Below are 18290 nucleotides of genomic sequence, written 5' to 3' on the forward strand. Positions count from 1 at the left end.
CCTTTTAAGTATATATTTGAAATATAAATATGAATATTATAATTTTAATGCATGTTATGTAATCGTTAAATTGCACAAAATAACGATGCTAAAAAAAAGAAAATACAACAACAATATTAATATTAATAAAAAAACAAATATATTAACAGAATGAAGAAAATTTTTTACATATAGAATTTGAAGCATTTATATATGTCAGAAAATGTCGGCGATAAAAAGGTAAAAAAGTGGAAGGGGGATTGCGAACGCTAAAAAAAAGAAGTGGCGTATTACCTAATCAAATTTATTTTTACTTAATATTTCATGGTACAGTCTATACCTATTATGATATATAAAATAACGTAGTCGTAGAATGCAAACAGGTTCAACGAAAGCAGAAATTTTTAGCGCCCAGAGAAAGAAGGGTGTGAATCGAACGGTTGGAAATGAAACGTGTAAATCATCGTTGCAAAAACGCAGTAACGTGAGAGGTATGTGTTTAGTCATGTCTTTATATATTTATATGTAAAGTCTCTAAAAAAGGATGAATCACTTAATTCTTTAGTACTTAATTCATTAATACAGTAGCAGCCTCGCTCTCTAGTAGTACTAAATATAATAATGGTATAATGTGCGGTAATTATCGTTAATATAGATTATTAACATTACAAATAATATAATCGTCGGAATCGTATAATAAACAATGATACAAGGTATTTTTGTCGTTTTAGTTTTTTAAATTGTTATTATATAGTAATAATCACAATAGCGTATTCTGAAAAATAGATTAGGGTCCCGTGGGCAGAGGGCGGAGTGCCTCGTTACCGGACAATTTCTCTCCTCTCTCACGCATTTCCGCATTACTATCTCTCTTTCTCTAACGTATCCTCTTTCGGTATCTATCACGCTTGAAAATTCTCCACGGGGGCCCGAAACCTAATTTGGACGAGAACCTCAAGGACGATCGTAGATCTCGACGGGAGTTACAAAGTCGTACGAGCGATCCTTCTCGTCTGCATCTCGTTCTAATTACGCCGTAAGGACTCAAAACAACCACGAAGAATCGCACTAGGAATCCAGCAGCATTAGACTACGAGGATGTTTTTTTACACGATAACCGTCGTCGTTCTTGCACGACAGTCTCTCGCACGTGTGACAAGGGTATACAAAAACTGCTACTTCATCGCTAGAAGCATATTCGTATGGCTTAGAATTACGCGTGTCCTCGAGACGATCGAGCGATGTGCTCCCGATGAGAAATTCGACGAACGTTCGCGTTCGACATCGCTTACGATAAAATCCACGTCTCGTCGTTGACGATTCACAATAATTTCCCGTGACATTGACTTTCGATACCAAGTATCGTCGTCGCGTCTTTCATGCATATTCGCATCTAGTTGCACTTTTCCGATGTATTTTAAGACTAGAGTTGTTTGCTTCTTATCGCCTACCCCTTCCTTCTTTCTTTCCACTTGACTTTTCCTTTTTACTTTTTTTTTTTCTTTTAATCGCGTCTCTGCCACTCTGCCTAGGGAACCCACTATAACAGGGCACTATGAACAGCAGTCTGCTGGCTAAGTGACTTTCCGAATCTACAATCGTTCCTCCGCATTCTCTCGCTCTCGTTCTCTCTCACTCGATCAAGTCCCCTCGCTCGCCCTGTCGCACTCCCGCCTAATTTACTCTCACAATCTCGCCGCATTCTCTCTGGCAGTCTCACACTCCATCGCGTTTCTCACAGATTCCATTCGCACCGTGCGTTTCTTTGCAAGCCTACCGATTCCTCACTAATAAATGCCATCTGTGAACATGTATTCGTTTCGCATAAACAAACTTATACACTGGGAAAAAAAAAAAAACCGTAAATGCCGTATCTCGAAGTATAAAAATATAGCGTGTAGAAACGTTAAGTAGTCGTAACTGTCTATGGTCAGACAGAAAAGAATATTATCGAATGCAAGAAGAGAGCACAAAATGCACAGAACATCGAGTCTGAATCTGTATCCATGTCAATCAGGATTAAGGAACGTAAAATTGCGCGAACAGAAAGCTTTACTTTCGCTTTTTCTCTTCTAGCTTATCCCACACAAGCCGATTAAACACACGCTCCCAAAATTCACCCTCACGCGCGACACACCTTCCTATCCTTCCGTCACAGAAAAATCGACAAAAGCTCCCCTTCGCCAGCATGCTTCTCCTATGTCAGCATTCACACTACGTGTCAGCCAATAGTAAACCACTACTGTACCTTTTTCGCGTTTATGATATTTTATACTTTACTTTTTTAATTATTTTTTTGTTCGTTAATATTAGACGTGCCGTGTCTCTACCATCAGCCTACTGCCAAACTACCTATCTCCTCCCTTCCGTCTCGCTCTTCCAATTTCCCTCTGCAACTCTCTCTCTCTTTCTCTCTTTCTCTCTCTCTCTCTCTCTCTCTCTCTCTCTTTGCTCGCGTCGCGCTTCCTCCCCTTGTCGGGTACCTCCCACTCGTCTCTCTTCTTTCAATAGTTTATAAATAGTATTGTATTAATATCATCATCCTTCGTGTGTGTCGTTACAATATAATTATCGGCAATAATATACCTTCATTATTAATGCAATATCGTTATTATTAATATCGCTCTCCCTCGCTCTCTTTTTCTCGCTTCTTAATCCATCGGGTAAATTTCGTTCACGCGCCAGCCTCGAGAAAAATGCTACCGTGAATCGCGCGAGCGTACGAACGAATGAACAAACGAACGAACGAACGAATCGTCCCGCTGTCCTCTGTGCTACACTGAATGAGTGTTTGCGATCGATTGATGGTGGTTGCTTCGACTTTCGGCGTGTCGCGCCGATACGAAATGATTTATAAATACATACGGCGGAGACGCACACATACACACACACACACACACAACCGTGCCCGATTAAGTCGAAGTTCGACTTTCCCAAATTGCGACTCTGGCTTGCGGTGCGCGGTTGTTCGATGAACCCAGCGAGCTGTCGTTCGTTTATCTGTCGATGTCGGAGTATATTAAAAAAAAAATTTAAAAAAAGGAAAGAAATCTCTTGTTTTTTTTTTTTTTTCGTATGAATACGATCTTTCTTCCGCATCTGATCAATTTGCTGAACGATCACCGGCTACGATCACCGATACGCTCACGGCGTTGACGAACCATTCTGATATCGTCGTTTTTCAACTTTCTAATCTAATTAGTGTTAGTAGTATCAGATGACGAATGCAACCGCGTTACGCGATTTTCACGCAAAGTACTGCAAAATGTGGTATGATCCGAACATGAATAAAACACGACGGTTCATCGACGTCGCGGCCGATTAGATCAATTGACGAATACATGTTTGCTTATGTGTGCGTGTGTCTGCGCGTATATGTGTAGAGCGATAATTGCAGTGATTTAATTAGAGACCCTTAAACGCTAGAAATCGGTATCGTGGCCTGCCGACTTTAAACGCTATTTTAATGTACAGTCTGCGTCTCTCGTCGCCTTTCTCACATCGTCCAGCGCAATTCGCGCGAGGAAAACGCCGATCCTCACGAATATCGTGCCGCGCCAGACGCTACCTCGCAAATTATCGAGTCTCGCGAACAACGCGACATGAACGCGCCTATAACGAGTAAATACAAGAGTAATAACATACGATCGGATAACGAGTAGCGTGCGGTGAACGCAGTCGTGACGTTTGCGAGACTCAAGACAGGATGTATCAATTCGCCGGACATTCAGCAGGATCGAAAAATATATGTCATATCCAAATGATAGGACACGCCGCGAATGGCGATACATGCGAGACAATGAAAAACTCGCGGTACTATAAAATTCGTGCCCGCTGAATCTGCGGCAGATGAAACGCATCTAGGTGAACCGCGAAGATATACACACAAGGACATGACGGCGATTATCCCAACTGATCCAAGTGGGTCGATATACGCACTCATACACACACACTCAGGCATACATGCACACATACTTCGCGTTTGCGGCACGTCTTCCCACTTGGTGCGCTCTTGAAGAATCTTTTTCGCGCTTTATCTTCCGTTCGCCGGCGCCGACAAAAATGATGATGACGATGGCGATGAGTATAAACGTGTGCCAGAGTCACATTTGGGCGCTTTTCCGCGTACGGTTACTTTAAGGATACACATGGCCGACTAAATATACAGACCGGCGTTTTAAAGTAGCGCATGCTGCCGGGCGGCCGCCTCCGTCGGGACGCACACATTTCGCCGAGCTTCTAGTTAGTTACAGTAAAAAATAGCGTAAACGGCACTGTATTAGGAAGAAGCAAAATACATGTTACATTCTCGTTATTTTATCGTTGATAAATGCTATAGTGTTTTTTTTTTCTTTAAAAATCTGGTATCGCAATGTTGTTATTACATTATTATGATTATTCTTAAATATTAATTACCATATTGTTATCATTATTATTAATATTAATATTATTATTATTAGTGCTCGCTCATTTTACAACGCCGTGCGGGGACCTGCGGCGTCCAGCAACCCCCGTCGAAAAAAACATCACCGACACTGTTCTTTTTTTCTCGCTCATCAAACTGTGAACGCACGCCGAGAAATGGGAACAGCGAAATTCGTTTCGCCACCCCTTTTTTTTTTTCATCGATTCTTCATTCTTCCTCACTTAATTACAAAGCGCGAAACGAGAGTCTCGTTCCTTCGTAGTCGTTCATCGCGTTTTTAATGATTAACAATCGCGAGATTCTGGCCGTCGTGGCAATGGAGTTTTCGTTGAAACGCGAATTTCGAAAAATACAATGTCCTCTCTTTTTTTTTTCTCTCGTCTCTTACATATACACATATCTATATATATTTATATATATATATATATACTCTTCGCTTAGTGTGCCACACTTTAAACGAAACGTCTGATCGGCGAAATCCTCCGACGGCTGGAGATTTTTGGGGGGGTGGGTGGGGGGGGGGTTAGGGGGATGGCCGCGAAGAGAAGAAGACTCCCGTTTCGGAGGTTCAACGCTAGTAGTAAATTTGTTTAACATTAGGTACTAATTCTCTCCCTCTTTCATTAAGTGACTTATAATTCGTACAACTCGCCTATCATGTAAAATTATGACGCCTAAGATGTCCGAATTAACGCTAGATCTCGATAATAATCAGATCGGATAAATTAATAGTCGTAACTGTGTATGTATCAACTAGGCTAGACTTCGACGGAAAAATATATTTATAAAAAGTTATAATATCATTAATATATATACGTTTCAAGCGTTCTATATATATATATGTATTTATATATATATATATATATATTCATTTATTTATTCATTTATATATATTTATTTATATATTTATATTTATACGTATGTATCATTACTAATCTTCTACTTATCTCTAAGCTTCCATCCTCGCAAATCGCATCTCTTTCATACATACTTCTACCCGATCCCCTTTCAAACAAGGAGATCTCTTGTGTGTATCTAGGTTCACTTTTTTTTTTATTTAATTCATAAGTAACTGGCTAAACTCCTCTCCGTTAAATATACAGACAAATAACTCGGATTCGAGGGATTGAAATAAAATAATGCATGAAACATCGTCACGTCTCCCGCGACAATTCATTTAAACGCAAATCACGCGAAGTTTATAATCGAACAAGGTTCTCTACACGCCCCCCCGATTATAACAATGCCGAACAAACGAACTCATTTACACCGAGTTGAAAGTCGCTCTAATCGACCTCATTCGATCGCATCATTGTCTTGGATGGAATCCGTTCCTTATTGGCTTAAACAACATGAACGTTACGAGCTCCTTGAACACGTTTATACAAATCTTCGTTTTTTTTTTTTACTTATTTTTCTTTTATTAAAGCATCAACGCTCGATAATAATATCGTTAAGATTATTAGACTTCTGACTTTTTGAACACCGAGCTACCGCTATGCCTCTCGCTCTCTTTCTCTCCCTCTCTCTCGCCCGAATTTCTTACTCACGCTCTCGTGCTCTCCCCCTCTCTCTCTCTCTCTCTCTCTCTCTCTCTCTCTCTCTCTCTCTCGCGTTTTCTCTTGAAAAATATTTCGTGATGCACGATCGCCTCTGTTTTTCATGCATTACTTGATTCCAACGTTTAGTACAATTCTACGATCTTAATATCGCGAGTGTCTCCCAACTAGTGTTGTTTTCAACATGATTATTAAAACTCGCTAATAAGGTGAACATCCTTACACAATGTGTATCTCTCTTGTGTCCGTATTCTTGTCGCGCGTCGCGTACACGCGTGTGTAAAATCGTGTTCGAGTCTGTGTGCAAGGGGGCCACCTTCCTATCGTTAGCGAATACCGTTTTGTGCGCCTTCTAACGATTAACCATCACAAAGACCATCGGGTGTCTAGTTTACAATTAATATCTTTGGTATCATGCCTGAGTCTTCCGTTTACGAAAAAATCACTAAACAATTATTAGAACCTTATTCGGGTACGATAGTCGTTTGTCGTATCAAACTTAGAAAAAATTCATCTTTCGCGCGATGCGAAACAAGCAATTAGAAAAACGTCACTTAGCTCCCGAGGGATAATTAAATGTACTTGTGACGACAAGCAGTGTCGGCTCGATTATATGGCAGCTTCGTACCACGTGTAAAACCACGGGGAGTGTTTTGTGTGTGATGTTTCTGCTATATCGCTACTTGTTTCAAGCACAAAATATTGGTTTCATCTATAATCTACGATTACAGCATGCCGTGTGGCAGTTTAGATCTTCCAATAATTGTGCATATGTAGTTTGACAGTCATCAGGGCAATGAGATTACCCGTCGGGTGTGTTTGCATTGCCGTTTTTACTTTACAAATTCGCATTGATTTACAAGGATTATTCGATTATATTATCAATAGCATAAAAGTTAACAATTCGCTTTTCACGACTTGGATAAAATTCCGTTAGTTTATTGATAAAACGCAATAAAGAATAATTTGTGCTTGGAACGGGAATCACTTAAGGTATAATAAAAAAAGTTTAATCGATATCTTTGTGTCACTTAAAGAAAATGTTTTTCGTTCACGCTGATTATAAAACTTGTAAAAAAGAAAAAAGAAACGCATTGAGAATATTTCGTCTTTAGAGTATCTGTTCAGTCTTACGATTTGAGGGATTACGATTTTCCGGCGCGAGCTCTTCAGACATACTTTAATATACATGCAAAAAAACTAAACGAGTTAACAATTAATTAAAAGAAAAAAGTGGTAATGGAATTTATAGAAGTTTACAACCTGTAGTCTGTATCCGTGTGCTTGTATGTGCGTGTCAAAGAGTTCAGGTTCGATTGTTCACAAAATTCCACGATCGATGAAAGACAATATGTTGGAATGTAGCTTTTTCGCGACGTCATAGAATTGCGGGAGACCGGAGATGTCAGAAATCAACTAGAAATTGATGTACATGTATGCGTAAAAAATAGACACAAAGAAAAAAAGGAACTGTACAAAAAATGCTTATAAAGCGCAGCGACGAATTCTTGTGAACAAAAGACCGTGATTCATCACCACGTGTGTCTGTCTCATCTCAGATCCAAAGAGAGAGCTCCCAAAGTTAAAAACCCTCTCCACGTCTCTCTCACCCTCCGATGCTTAGAAAGCATCTCGTCATATAGAATATATCACATACACGTTTACTTCTAAACACACTGAAATAAGAAGCACTTTAAGATAGATGTCTACATACACCATCGGGCCCAGGTTAGGTGGACTGATTTTTCGTATTCGTTTCTATTCCTCTTGTCTTTAAAACCCCTAAATGATGTATATGCTTTGTATATATGTATTATGTACATATAAGCGCTGTGCCTCTCTCTCTCTCTCTCTTTCTCTCTCTCTCTCACTTCATCTCCCTCTGTCACTTTTATCCGCTCTCTATTACGTATATGTGCAGGCGTTGAGAACGCGCGTCTCCGAAGCATACACAGAACTAGATAAACCGGCATACAAAAAACTAGAACGTAATCGTCTTTGGACGATTCATTTTTCAACATATCTGCAGCAACATAGTTTGCGTTAGTTAGCTGCGACACGTCAAAGTTTCTTAAATTACTCAATATAGCAATCTCCACAATTTTATGCATGATGCAAATTTCTATTTAATGTGATAACAAAAAATATCACTCGATAAAATTCACATTTTATCAAAATATGAAAACATCAAAATGTAAAAGTTATATTAAAAAACGGTGGACTTTTAAAGATAATGCTTTTAAAGATTACTTCTTTATGTCCGAGCAAAAACTTTAAGTCTAATAATAGTCTAATAATCCTCAGGTGCATAGCTATACGATTTATAATATATTAAATATAGTAAATAGAAAGAAAAAATTACAAAATAAAACAAAAAAAAATATATAAAGATTAGTACATTTAATTAAATGCATTTAACACGTTATCCATTTGGCCAATTACAAAAAACATTCAGCCAACAACGTCGATGATCATCATGATCGCCTTTAATTTCGAGGCACGCAGCAGTGTTACGTGATCTATAATGGCACTATCAATCACTCGTATTAAATATTACAATGTTAGAAAAATTGCGTGTTTCGAGTTTTGCGGATAGTCTCCTTTAATTGACTTTAAGAAAAAAGCCTCCGTCGCAGTACTATGTTGTATAGCTTTATAATTACACATCGATCTCGATACTAATTGTCAATTAATAAAATAGTGGAGATTACGACATTTTGCTGCGAATCGTCGCGTAACGTTCGCACTATTTTGTCAATCGAGCCTAATCATCAAAGTTTATTCGACTTAATATATTAGAGCATCAATAACCGTAGAATCTCTTTTTTTTCTTTCTTTGTTCTACTTGTCCCGTTCTTTTACGAATTAGTACTAAAGGTCTACGATAACCGATAACAATTGCTATGCTAAACTGTTTGCGCTCGCCTCACTTATTTTTCATTACGCACAAACAAGCGAGTTATTGATCAACGTAACGTCCATCGAAACATTTCCGGCTGGAATGCAGTTCCTATGAGAATTATGAAATGCTGTATTATGATTATGCGACGATTCGTGAATACGCGTAAATAACCTGCTCTACGCACGATTGGTTGGACTGACGTTTTGCAATGTTCATGACAAACTATCGATTCGCAAGGCAAATTCCTCGAACGATTCCTGCTAAGCAAATAAACAGTAACGTCTAGACTCGATCAATACAAAATTCTAATGCCGTAATTTCTCTTTACGACGAAAACAATATTCAGTGTCAAAATAAAAGCCACGCGCGGAACAAAGAGATATTTTGACATCGAAGACAAGAAACAAAAAAAGTTCCCATCGAAGTACTGCGAGATCTCTTGCCTGGATTCACCTTCCGATTATTCAATCTATACATTTTGAAATAGCACGCTAAGACTGTAGAACGTTTTTTCCTTTCCGTCTCTTTGTGTCGTCGAGCAAAAAGCAGAGTACGATGATGACCGCGATGGCGACGGCGATAACGATGATGATGACGACGACGATGTCGATGACGACTATGATCGATAGATAAAACTGCAGGGTGGCGTTGGCGGCGGCGGTGGTTGCTGGCCGCTCATGGCGATCGGTACGAGGGTGGGTGAGGGTGACGAGGAGGGAGGGGACGGGGAACTCGAAGACGCACTCGACGACGGCGAGGGTGATTCTAGTGCCCTCGGGCCGGCGAGCTCGCGATTTGACTGTCCCCCGGACGTCACAGCGCGACTACTCCTGCCGGCCGTCGTCGCGTTGTGGCGGTTGCGCGCTGGCCGTCCTAAGCTCCGGTGACGGCCACCCCCCTCCTCGCTCGTTTCTCAGAGATAAACCTTCTTAACGCTGCGCGTGGTCGCAAAGCCATCGTTGCGGCGATACGCGTCGCCCTGATGAGAGCGCAAGGTGCCGAAGTTGTCGCCGCGCGGACCGCCGCGGAAACCGTAACCATCCGGAAATTGAAAGAGCGTCTCTGTGGGCGTGGGCGGTGGTTTTCTCATGGTGCCTTTCGGGGACTGAAGTTTCGGCGGTTGCGGCACCAGCACGGGCTCCGCGTAGGTCACCTCCTCTTGCGGCAGCAGCTTTGGCTCAGGCGCCAACCTGCTGAAGGTGGATAGACAGACATTACTAAGAGCGGCAAATTGAAGAATTATTCGGCTGCTGTGTCTATTCCTCTGTTGAAGCAGATGTCCTACCTGTTTACGTTTTGGCGTTGCTCGAAGTACTCGTACTCCGTGTCCGGATACGGTAGATTGTCGTCCTCGTCTTTCCTACACTTTCTGCCGCACAGATAACCGGCCACGAAGCCGACGAACAATGCGGCTAACGCACCGGCTACTACGGCCATCACCAGAGTCTCCACGGAGTATTGCGGAAGAGGAGTATCAGCTGCGGATACTTCCGGACCTGTGATAAAACATTAATTCAATAACGCGACGGTGCAAACGGGAGAAAGACAAAATTTCCTCACGTCGATCAACAAGCCATCGAGTACCTGAATTAGCTTGTTCCTCGTCGTGCATGATATTGATGATCTCACCGCCTTGGCTCTCTTTGTTCGGTATCATCGAGTCCGCTGGGAACTTGTTATTGGTGGAGATAGCGCCGACGTTACCGGCGTCCTTATTGATGTTCTTGCTCGTCGGGCAGGCCGCGTGTATGCCGGTTGCGACGCTCTGCAAGAATCTGCTGGCGTCCGTCACCCCCGGGCCGACCAATGCTCTGCATTTGTTATCAGTACTGTCCCAGGCGCAGTACGGATCCTGCAATGCGACGCACTCACTGCAGGATAATACCCTGCCGCTGTAGCAGCGATGGAGTCTGAGCGCCTGTACTTGGCTGTCGGCGATGACGACTAATCGACCGTCCTCGAGGCCGTCGCCCGCCTGCGAGGCTCGGACGACCTTAATGCCGCGAACCGGCACCGTCGGCGGAAACGCCTGTATCTCCTCGATAACGACCGGACTGACTTTCTGGTGAGAGTCCGCCGATTCGGCGTTCACCGCTTTGATCACCTTGCCGTTGTCCGTGCCGATGAAGAGAACATCGTAAGTCTTGCCGCCTGGAGTTTTCACTTGTGGATCCACGGCGATCTGGGTAAATCTGTAACTGAAAAACAACGGAACGAACGTTATCGATGTCTTCCGGCCTGTGTTGTTGACGAATTAACAAGCGAAGAGGCCAATTTCCATGTCATGATTCGTTGTACGAGAAAAAAAAAGATGTAGCAGGAATAAAAGTGTCTATCGGCATACAACAACGTAAACTACGTTCGCATCGATGCAAAACACACGACGCAGCGATGCGTGGATAAAAGCCCGGCGAGGCTCCGCGAGCGCGTCGTTCGCGTTCAATTTGGATTTTGGCCGGAATCGACTGGGCTCTCAGCTCGAGCGATCCACTTACTGGAAACTGGTGCGTATAACAATCGGCTGGCCGAAAAAGCTCGGCACCGACTCGTCCATTAGCGAGTGTGTGTTGATGAAGTTCAGCGTCAGATCAGGCAGCGTTCGCGAATCGTTGGTGCATTGACCGGGTCGCGGATCCGGCACCTTGGTGTCTTGCACCGGCAGCCAGTTGGAGTTCATGGCGCTTTGCTCCTTGAAATTGCCGGCGAAGGTATCGGCGATATCCTGCAGCGAGAACGCACACACCGCCGAGCCGCTTATACTGTTCACCGGCGTCGTAAATGTGCCGTAGATGAGTTGCGCCGACGTGCCGCCGTACTGGCCCGATATCAACTCGGTCGTCGATTCTGCGATATCCGGAAAATATATTTTCGTATAGCTGGCAGAAATAGTTTAATTTTGTGAGAAAACTACTAATAATAAAATGTGCAAGTATCGATAAATTGTAAGATGTTAAAAATAGATTTCTCATAAAATTGTAAATTTCAGTAGATTAAGTAGAAGTGGATGCAGTGTGGTCAGACACCGGGCTGGAGGAATCTGTTCTAGTCTGGCGGATTGAAAGAATTGCTTTTTTTTGTTTTTTCTAAACATTCTATGTATCTAAAATATATGTGCGAAGTGACTTTTTATAAAAAAATCACATTTTGATATCTCTTTTTTCTTAAAAAATTCCAAAAAATTATTTTGTGGCTTTTCAGACCAGAAGTGTATACAATGCACGTATCGCATGCACGTACATCTATTTACTTACGTATCTCGTTGAAGTAGAACGGAAAATCGCCGGTGACAGAGCAATTGAGACGCGATTTGAGGAAGGACGTCCACCTGTTACGAAAACGATGCGGTCCGCCCCGGTCGTATTTACAGACTCGCGCAACGCGAGAGTACACAGCCTGCGAATGTGAAAATTGCGTCTCGTAAAATTTCATAGCAGAAAGTGTAAGGCGAGATAATTGCGTTTCTCTCAAAAAATGTGTCACGTAGAAGAAGGGCAGGCGACTGAAAAAATCTAATTTTAGATTTTAAGTGACTATACTACTATAGTGACACGCACGCACGTTTCGGGCAGCGTAAAACGTCGCGAAAAGCGTTGCGTGAAACTTCTTTCGAAACATACGGGGTCTCGTGGCGTGATTTTCGAGAAAATATAATTCGCAGAATGTTCCCGAGCATGCAAAAGGGGGTAAAACGACGCGAGCGATTTAGCGGAGAATTTATCATGACCCATAATTAAAATAGAATTCGCGAGGTACACTCGGGCACATAAACGAATATAAAACGAGTGGAAACGCGCGCGCGCGCGAGATCTCGAAGACCTCGGAATAATTTATTATGCCCCGTCGAGATTATAAATTTATTCTGGGTCGCATAAAATTTCTCCGCGACATTCGCCGCAGGAAGAGTCGCACAATCTTTACCCATAATATCGCGTCCCAACTTTTTCTCCGTCCGGGATCCGCCCGGATTTATCCTTCGCTCGCCATAAAATTATGCGTCATTATCAGAGAGCACGGAAAGCTCGGCTCCGCGCAAGCAGCCTTTGACAATAAGTCGAGCCCGACCTGAGCTTCGCTCGCAATGAATCCGACGCTCACAACTTTCCGCTCGGCTGTTGCGGGCGCGGCTCGCCTGAGAGACTCTCTCCGCGTGTAACGTGAAAGAGAGGAAGTGACGAGTCTTTAAAAGCCGATTTTCAATGCGAAACGATGGACGAAAGAGAAGTAATCGTCTTACCGGACGTTAAAAATCGTTTGCCGAGAAGGTAACAGTGCGGCTGCGAACTTTGGCGAAACTTTTGTGCGTATTATCAGACTCTGACCGGGGCTTAATCTTATCCGGCGCGATTCTATTCTTCTATTCCATTGTTATCCGTTGGCCATGCGCTAATTCAGCAGACAAAATGTCGACGATGGGACTTTTATAGTCGCAAACGAGCTCCCATTCGAAATTTCGCTTGTCGCAAAAATTATTTTAACGCACGGCACAGCCCGTATTAAATCTCACGAGCCAAAATGAGGCAGTAATGACGGAGTAATACTATTTAAACGAGTATCGCTTCCCTTAATTGCATGATCGATTTTGATGGTCGCGCTGTTACGTCACCGCGCTTCATAAAGCTGAAACTTTCGGAACACGGTATTATTTCGTATTATGTAAGAACTAAATAATTATATAAAAGTGCGCCTCGTGATTCCATTCTTCTAAAGTTTATGTAAGTGACGTGCGGAAACGATTAATCGCCGGCGATTTCTTACCTTGCCGCAATTGATATATTCTACAGCAGTCTCTCTGAAGAAGAAGTAGACGAAATCTCCTTGGGACATGGAGCTTACGAAGTTCGGTGCTGCAATTAGAATATGTAGCCATTATTATTAACCACCATTGCCCATCGCGCGTGGCGATAGTAAATGGCGCCGTAAATTTTCCTTATAAATAAATGAGCGTAATAACCACGTACTGGAACGCAATCGATGGTGTGTAATAAACCAGACAACGCTCATATAGCCTGAAAATAAGGAGAAAAGTCTCGCCGCGATTTATTTAAAAACTTCCGTCTCCACATGAAGCATTACGACGGGCATTAATTCTCATGCGTTTGAGTGGCTCAAAAAATTAATGACGTCGAGAGTACAGTTATTTACGTTAACAAACGCTTTTCTTAATTGTGCCATTAATTTCGACAATCGCGGTAATTAATTGAACGTAATTACGACGATTAAGCGCATCAAGACACTCACGTTGACAAACGACGTATTAGCCCGTTATTAATGTTCGAAAATTATGTACGCGGGACTACGGGCGCGGATGACTTTACCTTTGCAGGTAGAATAACGAACGCGAGAGAGCTGAAGCTCGCGAGTATGTTTTTCGTCTCGCTACCGTATCACCGCACACGCGCGTATTTCGAGCAACTTCCATCGTCAATAAGCCGGCTACGCGTAAAAGAGCCCTTTTATTTTCTCTCGGTTATTTCAACGCCGTCGCCTGGTAAAACCGTCGCGGTTCCGCCGTCTCGGTCGGCCGCCCGATAAAGTGGGAAAACTTTATCGATTTATTAACTTGACAGGGTTTTCATAAGCTTCTTAGGATTCATAAAGTAATATTAATCTCGCCGTGCCACGTAGGTATATCCGAACGACCCGTCGCTCTCCGCCCCATAAATTCTCCTCGTTTTACCCAACCCCTCGACGGGAGAGCTCCTCTAGCCGGCCCCGTCTCTCTCTATCTGTCGCCGGCGGTCCGCTTCCTTCCTTCTTCGCTTCCTTCCCCGTTCGGTTCCTTTTCCACCTCGCGTCGCGTTTAACTGCACCTCCGCCGAGACAAAGTGCCGCAGAAAATTCGCGGTGGAGAGAGATCGAGGCAGGCGCCCTCCCCGAAAGGGAAACACTTCCATCGCCTTCCCCGATTTCAACCTCCCAACCTCATCCCACCGAGACCGATTAGAAAAATGCTCCTCTCCAGACGTCACGGCGCGCGTCCCCGCGCTGCCGTCCGGAGATTTTCGATTCGCGATTTGCCGGAGGAACCGACGGAGGGAATGGGGACGGTTGTGGAACGGTGACGGGGTAGAATTGAATTTTCGACGGACGCGGAGAAAATCAATATTGTCCAACGGGTGGAGAAACTTGATTAGCGCTCTCGTACACCGTTCAATTAAAATACCCCGGCGGACTGGAGGCCGCGCGCCGTCTTCGCCTCGAGCGAGGTGACGTATCAATTTTAACGCCGCAACGACGAAGATGGTGCTTTGAAGTTTCATATAATACACAGTGGCGTAACGCCGCGCCGCGAGAGAACCAGTTTTTAATTTATTAAATCCACAAAGGCTCCGCGCGCGCGTACGCGACGCGCAAATGTAGTAATGTTGGGCGAACAATAACCGTAAAAATCATATTCGTGTATCAGAATGCTTCGAAAAGTACGATAAAAATCTGTCATGTCTACAATCGAGTTAATTAAAATCGTGTTTAAGTTTCGCTAAATGAAATAAAAACACATGGCGTATCACAAATTTTACGAAACGTGCCGAAAATAAAATTGCGAAATTGCGTAATTTCGAGATATTGTGCGATTCTCTTCCAGCTAGTCAAACACAATTTAATCAACGGAAATGTCTCGCCGGTTAAAAATCACATAATTACTCCATTAAACACTATCGCGCTTCTATTATACATACGGTGTTCGTATTACGATGCATCGGGGGCATATTACAATCTCGAGGGCAAATTTCGAGCCGATGGGCACACGGGGGGCCGCCGCACAGCTCCGTCGTTACACAAGCTCGGAAGATCCGTGGAATAATCTTGGGCCAAGTACAACGAGGGAGCTTAGAGAACCACGTACACGCACGGTTAATCTCGGAATTACACCGTGTGGATTAGAGACACCGAGAGCACGGTCGTGGCTCGATCACATGACATTTCTGAATAATTTCCCGGAGCGTGCGCCGGATTTTCAAAGTCGACCCGACGCCGGCACCGGCCGAACTTGGCGTGTAAATATTGAATCGAACTCGCAGTTGAACTTTAATGGACACGGATATGTATTATGCGGGAGCGACTTTCAAACAGCCAGACACGCGTTCGCCCCGGCGCGGTTGCCTTCTGCCCGAGAGGGATCACGTTTGACGACGGCGTAACGAGGTCGATAATGGATAATAATTATGTCGTCCCGGGATATTAATACGATCATTCCAGAAGTTGGTGAGCGCGATAAAACGACGTGATTAAAACTGCACGTGAGAACGATAATGAGATGTAATAGCCTTGACGGCAATTTGGCAAACGATGCGAAGCATAAGCGACGCCTGTCGATTGTACGTTGGAAAAGTTTGCCCCAACTTTATTCACTTCTTATTCAAGAATCTCTTTTTCCCGGATTTCTAGCGGCTTATTAATCATGTTTATCTAATATCGGCTAATCACAGTCCACCCATTCTAAACTTTTCTCATTCGATTTCTGAATAATGTGAATGTCGATAACTTCGTTTCTCGTAAAGTTACTCGCAGATACTTCCGATAAATGCGACTATTGTTTTATTGTTGGAAATGCAAAGTTCGCAAAGCGCCGAGACTGAGTGTCGATACAGAAGCGCAAACTTTCCGACGATACGAATAAACGGGTCTTTCGCTACAATTCCTTGCAATTACAAAGTAACGATTGAATTAATCGGATCTCGGATTATAAGCTATCTATCTTAGTCAATTAATTCGATCTAATCGTAGACTGATCTCTTAAGTCTCAAAATCGCTATTTGCAGAAATGCTCTGCTCCCGATATTCGCTATTTTCGAAGAACGGAGAAAACACCGAACGGTTAATTAAATTGAGCTAGTTCGAGCGATTGTTAAAAAACTCTTCAATTTATAATTCATTTAGAATAAATCTGGTTTTTTTGAGGTTTAAAATACAGTTAGAAAAATTATTAATTTTCTCTTACAAAAATATTTCCTCTTTACATATTTTAAATCGCATTCCACGCATTAGCAGTTATCTACAATATTCCGATGAAAATTAATATTCAGAGAGTTTCGATCATTAACTATCGACTTCGAATCGCACTTGTCGCCGTGTCGAATTAATGGCGTAAAAGCGTGCTGCGAAAATGAAAATTGATATCCAGAGTTGCGATCAGAGTTTAACTGCCGACTTTCAATGTAAATCAACGATCATTAAGCGTCATCAATCATTCGGCTGAGAACCGACTCGATCGAATCAGCTTTCTAACTCACCGTTCAGACTCATTGAGTCGTACTGCTCGGTCTGCAGCGGTTCTCTGTAGATGATCGGGTCCATGCCCGCAAAATCGGCGACTGTGCCGGTGTAGAGTTCACCGTCGACGTAGACGAAGGTGCTGTTATGTTGCGGATCGTACGGGCACTTCGCCTGGCCGCCCTTCTCCTTCTCCATCGAATAGTTGCCCGCGTGCACCGTGTAGTCGCGGCACATGGGTTTGAAGGCGTTAGTGGCGCACACAAACAGATTGTTCGGCCCGGTCTTCACCAGAATGCGAATGTAATTCTGGCAGTTCTCCTCGGGTGTGCCCTTGACAACGCACATCTTCACGTCATTCTCTGTCGAGTACCAGGTCAGCCTCTGCTGTTCCGTCAAGTCAGTTAGACTGAGATTATGCACCAGATTTCTGAAATGAGATTGTACGAGATTTTTCACTTAAAATAAAGATCTTTTGCTGGAAGAAATGTTTTAAGCTCTTGCACAAATCTAATGAATAATTAATCTCTTTTATTGCCAATATTTGCCGATAATTACATAATTATTAACGTAAAGGTCATTGAATTAAAGATAATGAAATATAAATTTTAAATTTTATTTCAATCAGTGGTATTTTTTTATATTTATTTGATATTTTTAAAGCTAAATTCTGATGTTATTAAATGGACTGTTACAAGTATCAGGAAAACAAAGGATTCTAGTGCGTGTTAAATGGAGAAAAGACCTTCTTAAGTTGCGAAGTTAGATGCCTAAAGTAGATATCGATGCCGAAGCACGAAGTTGTCTGGTTAGCTAGGGTTTGGCTGAGAAAGCGATGTTTGAAGTTTCGGTAGTCGATCGTTAACTCTTCTTCGTTAAACAGCCCGCCGTATGCTTAGAAGCACTTTAAAGGGGAAGGAATCCCTCTTCACGTTCGCTGGCTGTACGTCGGCTGCGCCGATCGCAGGTTTTGCCGACCGCGAAATAGTCACAAGGCATCCCGCAGGATGCACGATTATATCCCGTAACTCCGTCATAACGAGCAAGAAACAAATTTTCGTATCATCGACGGTGTATACACGGTGGCAACGGCGGCACTGGCAAATCGACCGAGCAATTAGTATAATCCGATCAATAACGAACGAGCCTGGATATATATCAGAGTTCATTCACGTACAATGCATTTAATCCGTGTACGACCTGATTATCGTCG

General features: G+C 42.9%; 1 protein-coding gene across 5 annotated transcripts in view; it reads right to left on the reverse strand.

The window, feature by feature from the left end:
* Positions 1 to 267: 267 nt before the first annotated feature.
* The window catches only part of Sema1a (semaphorin 1a), a 213984-nt gene continuing 195961 nt past the window's right edge, over positions 268 to 18290 (reverse strand). For 3 of the 5 annotated variants that reach the window (XM_067355990.1, XM_067355991.1, XM_067355989.1), the window contains 7 exons: positions 17098 to 17507; positions 13622 to 13710; positions 12118 to 12259; positions 11362 to 11710; positions 10451 to 11064; positions 10152 to 10362; positions 268 to 10083 (listed from right to left, as the gene is read on the reverse strand). In XM_067355990.1, coding sequence (XP_067212091.1) covers positions 9780 to 10083; positions 10152 to 10362; positions 10451 to 11064; positions 11362 to 11710; positions 12118 to 12259; positions 13622 to 13710; positions 17098 to 17507 — 2119 coding nt within the window. In that variant the 3' untranslated portion in view covers positions 268 to 9779. The remainder of the gene's footprint in view (positions 10084 to 10151; positions 10363 to 10450; positions 11065 to 11361; positions 11711 to 12117; positions 12260 to 13621; positions 13711 to 17097; positions 17508 to 18290) is intronic. The other 2 variants (XM_067355992.1, XM_012362217.2) reach the window with 2 other exon arrangements.

The sequence above is a fragment of the Linepithema humile genome, chromosome 5 (assembly GCF_040581485.1).
Source record: "Linepithema humile isolate Giens D197 chromosome 5, Lhum_UNIL_v1.0, whole genome shotgun sequence".
NCBI classification, from domain to species: Eukaryota; Metazoa; Arthropoda; class Insecta; order Hymenoptera; family Formicidae; genus Linepithema; species Linepithema humile.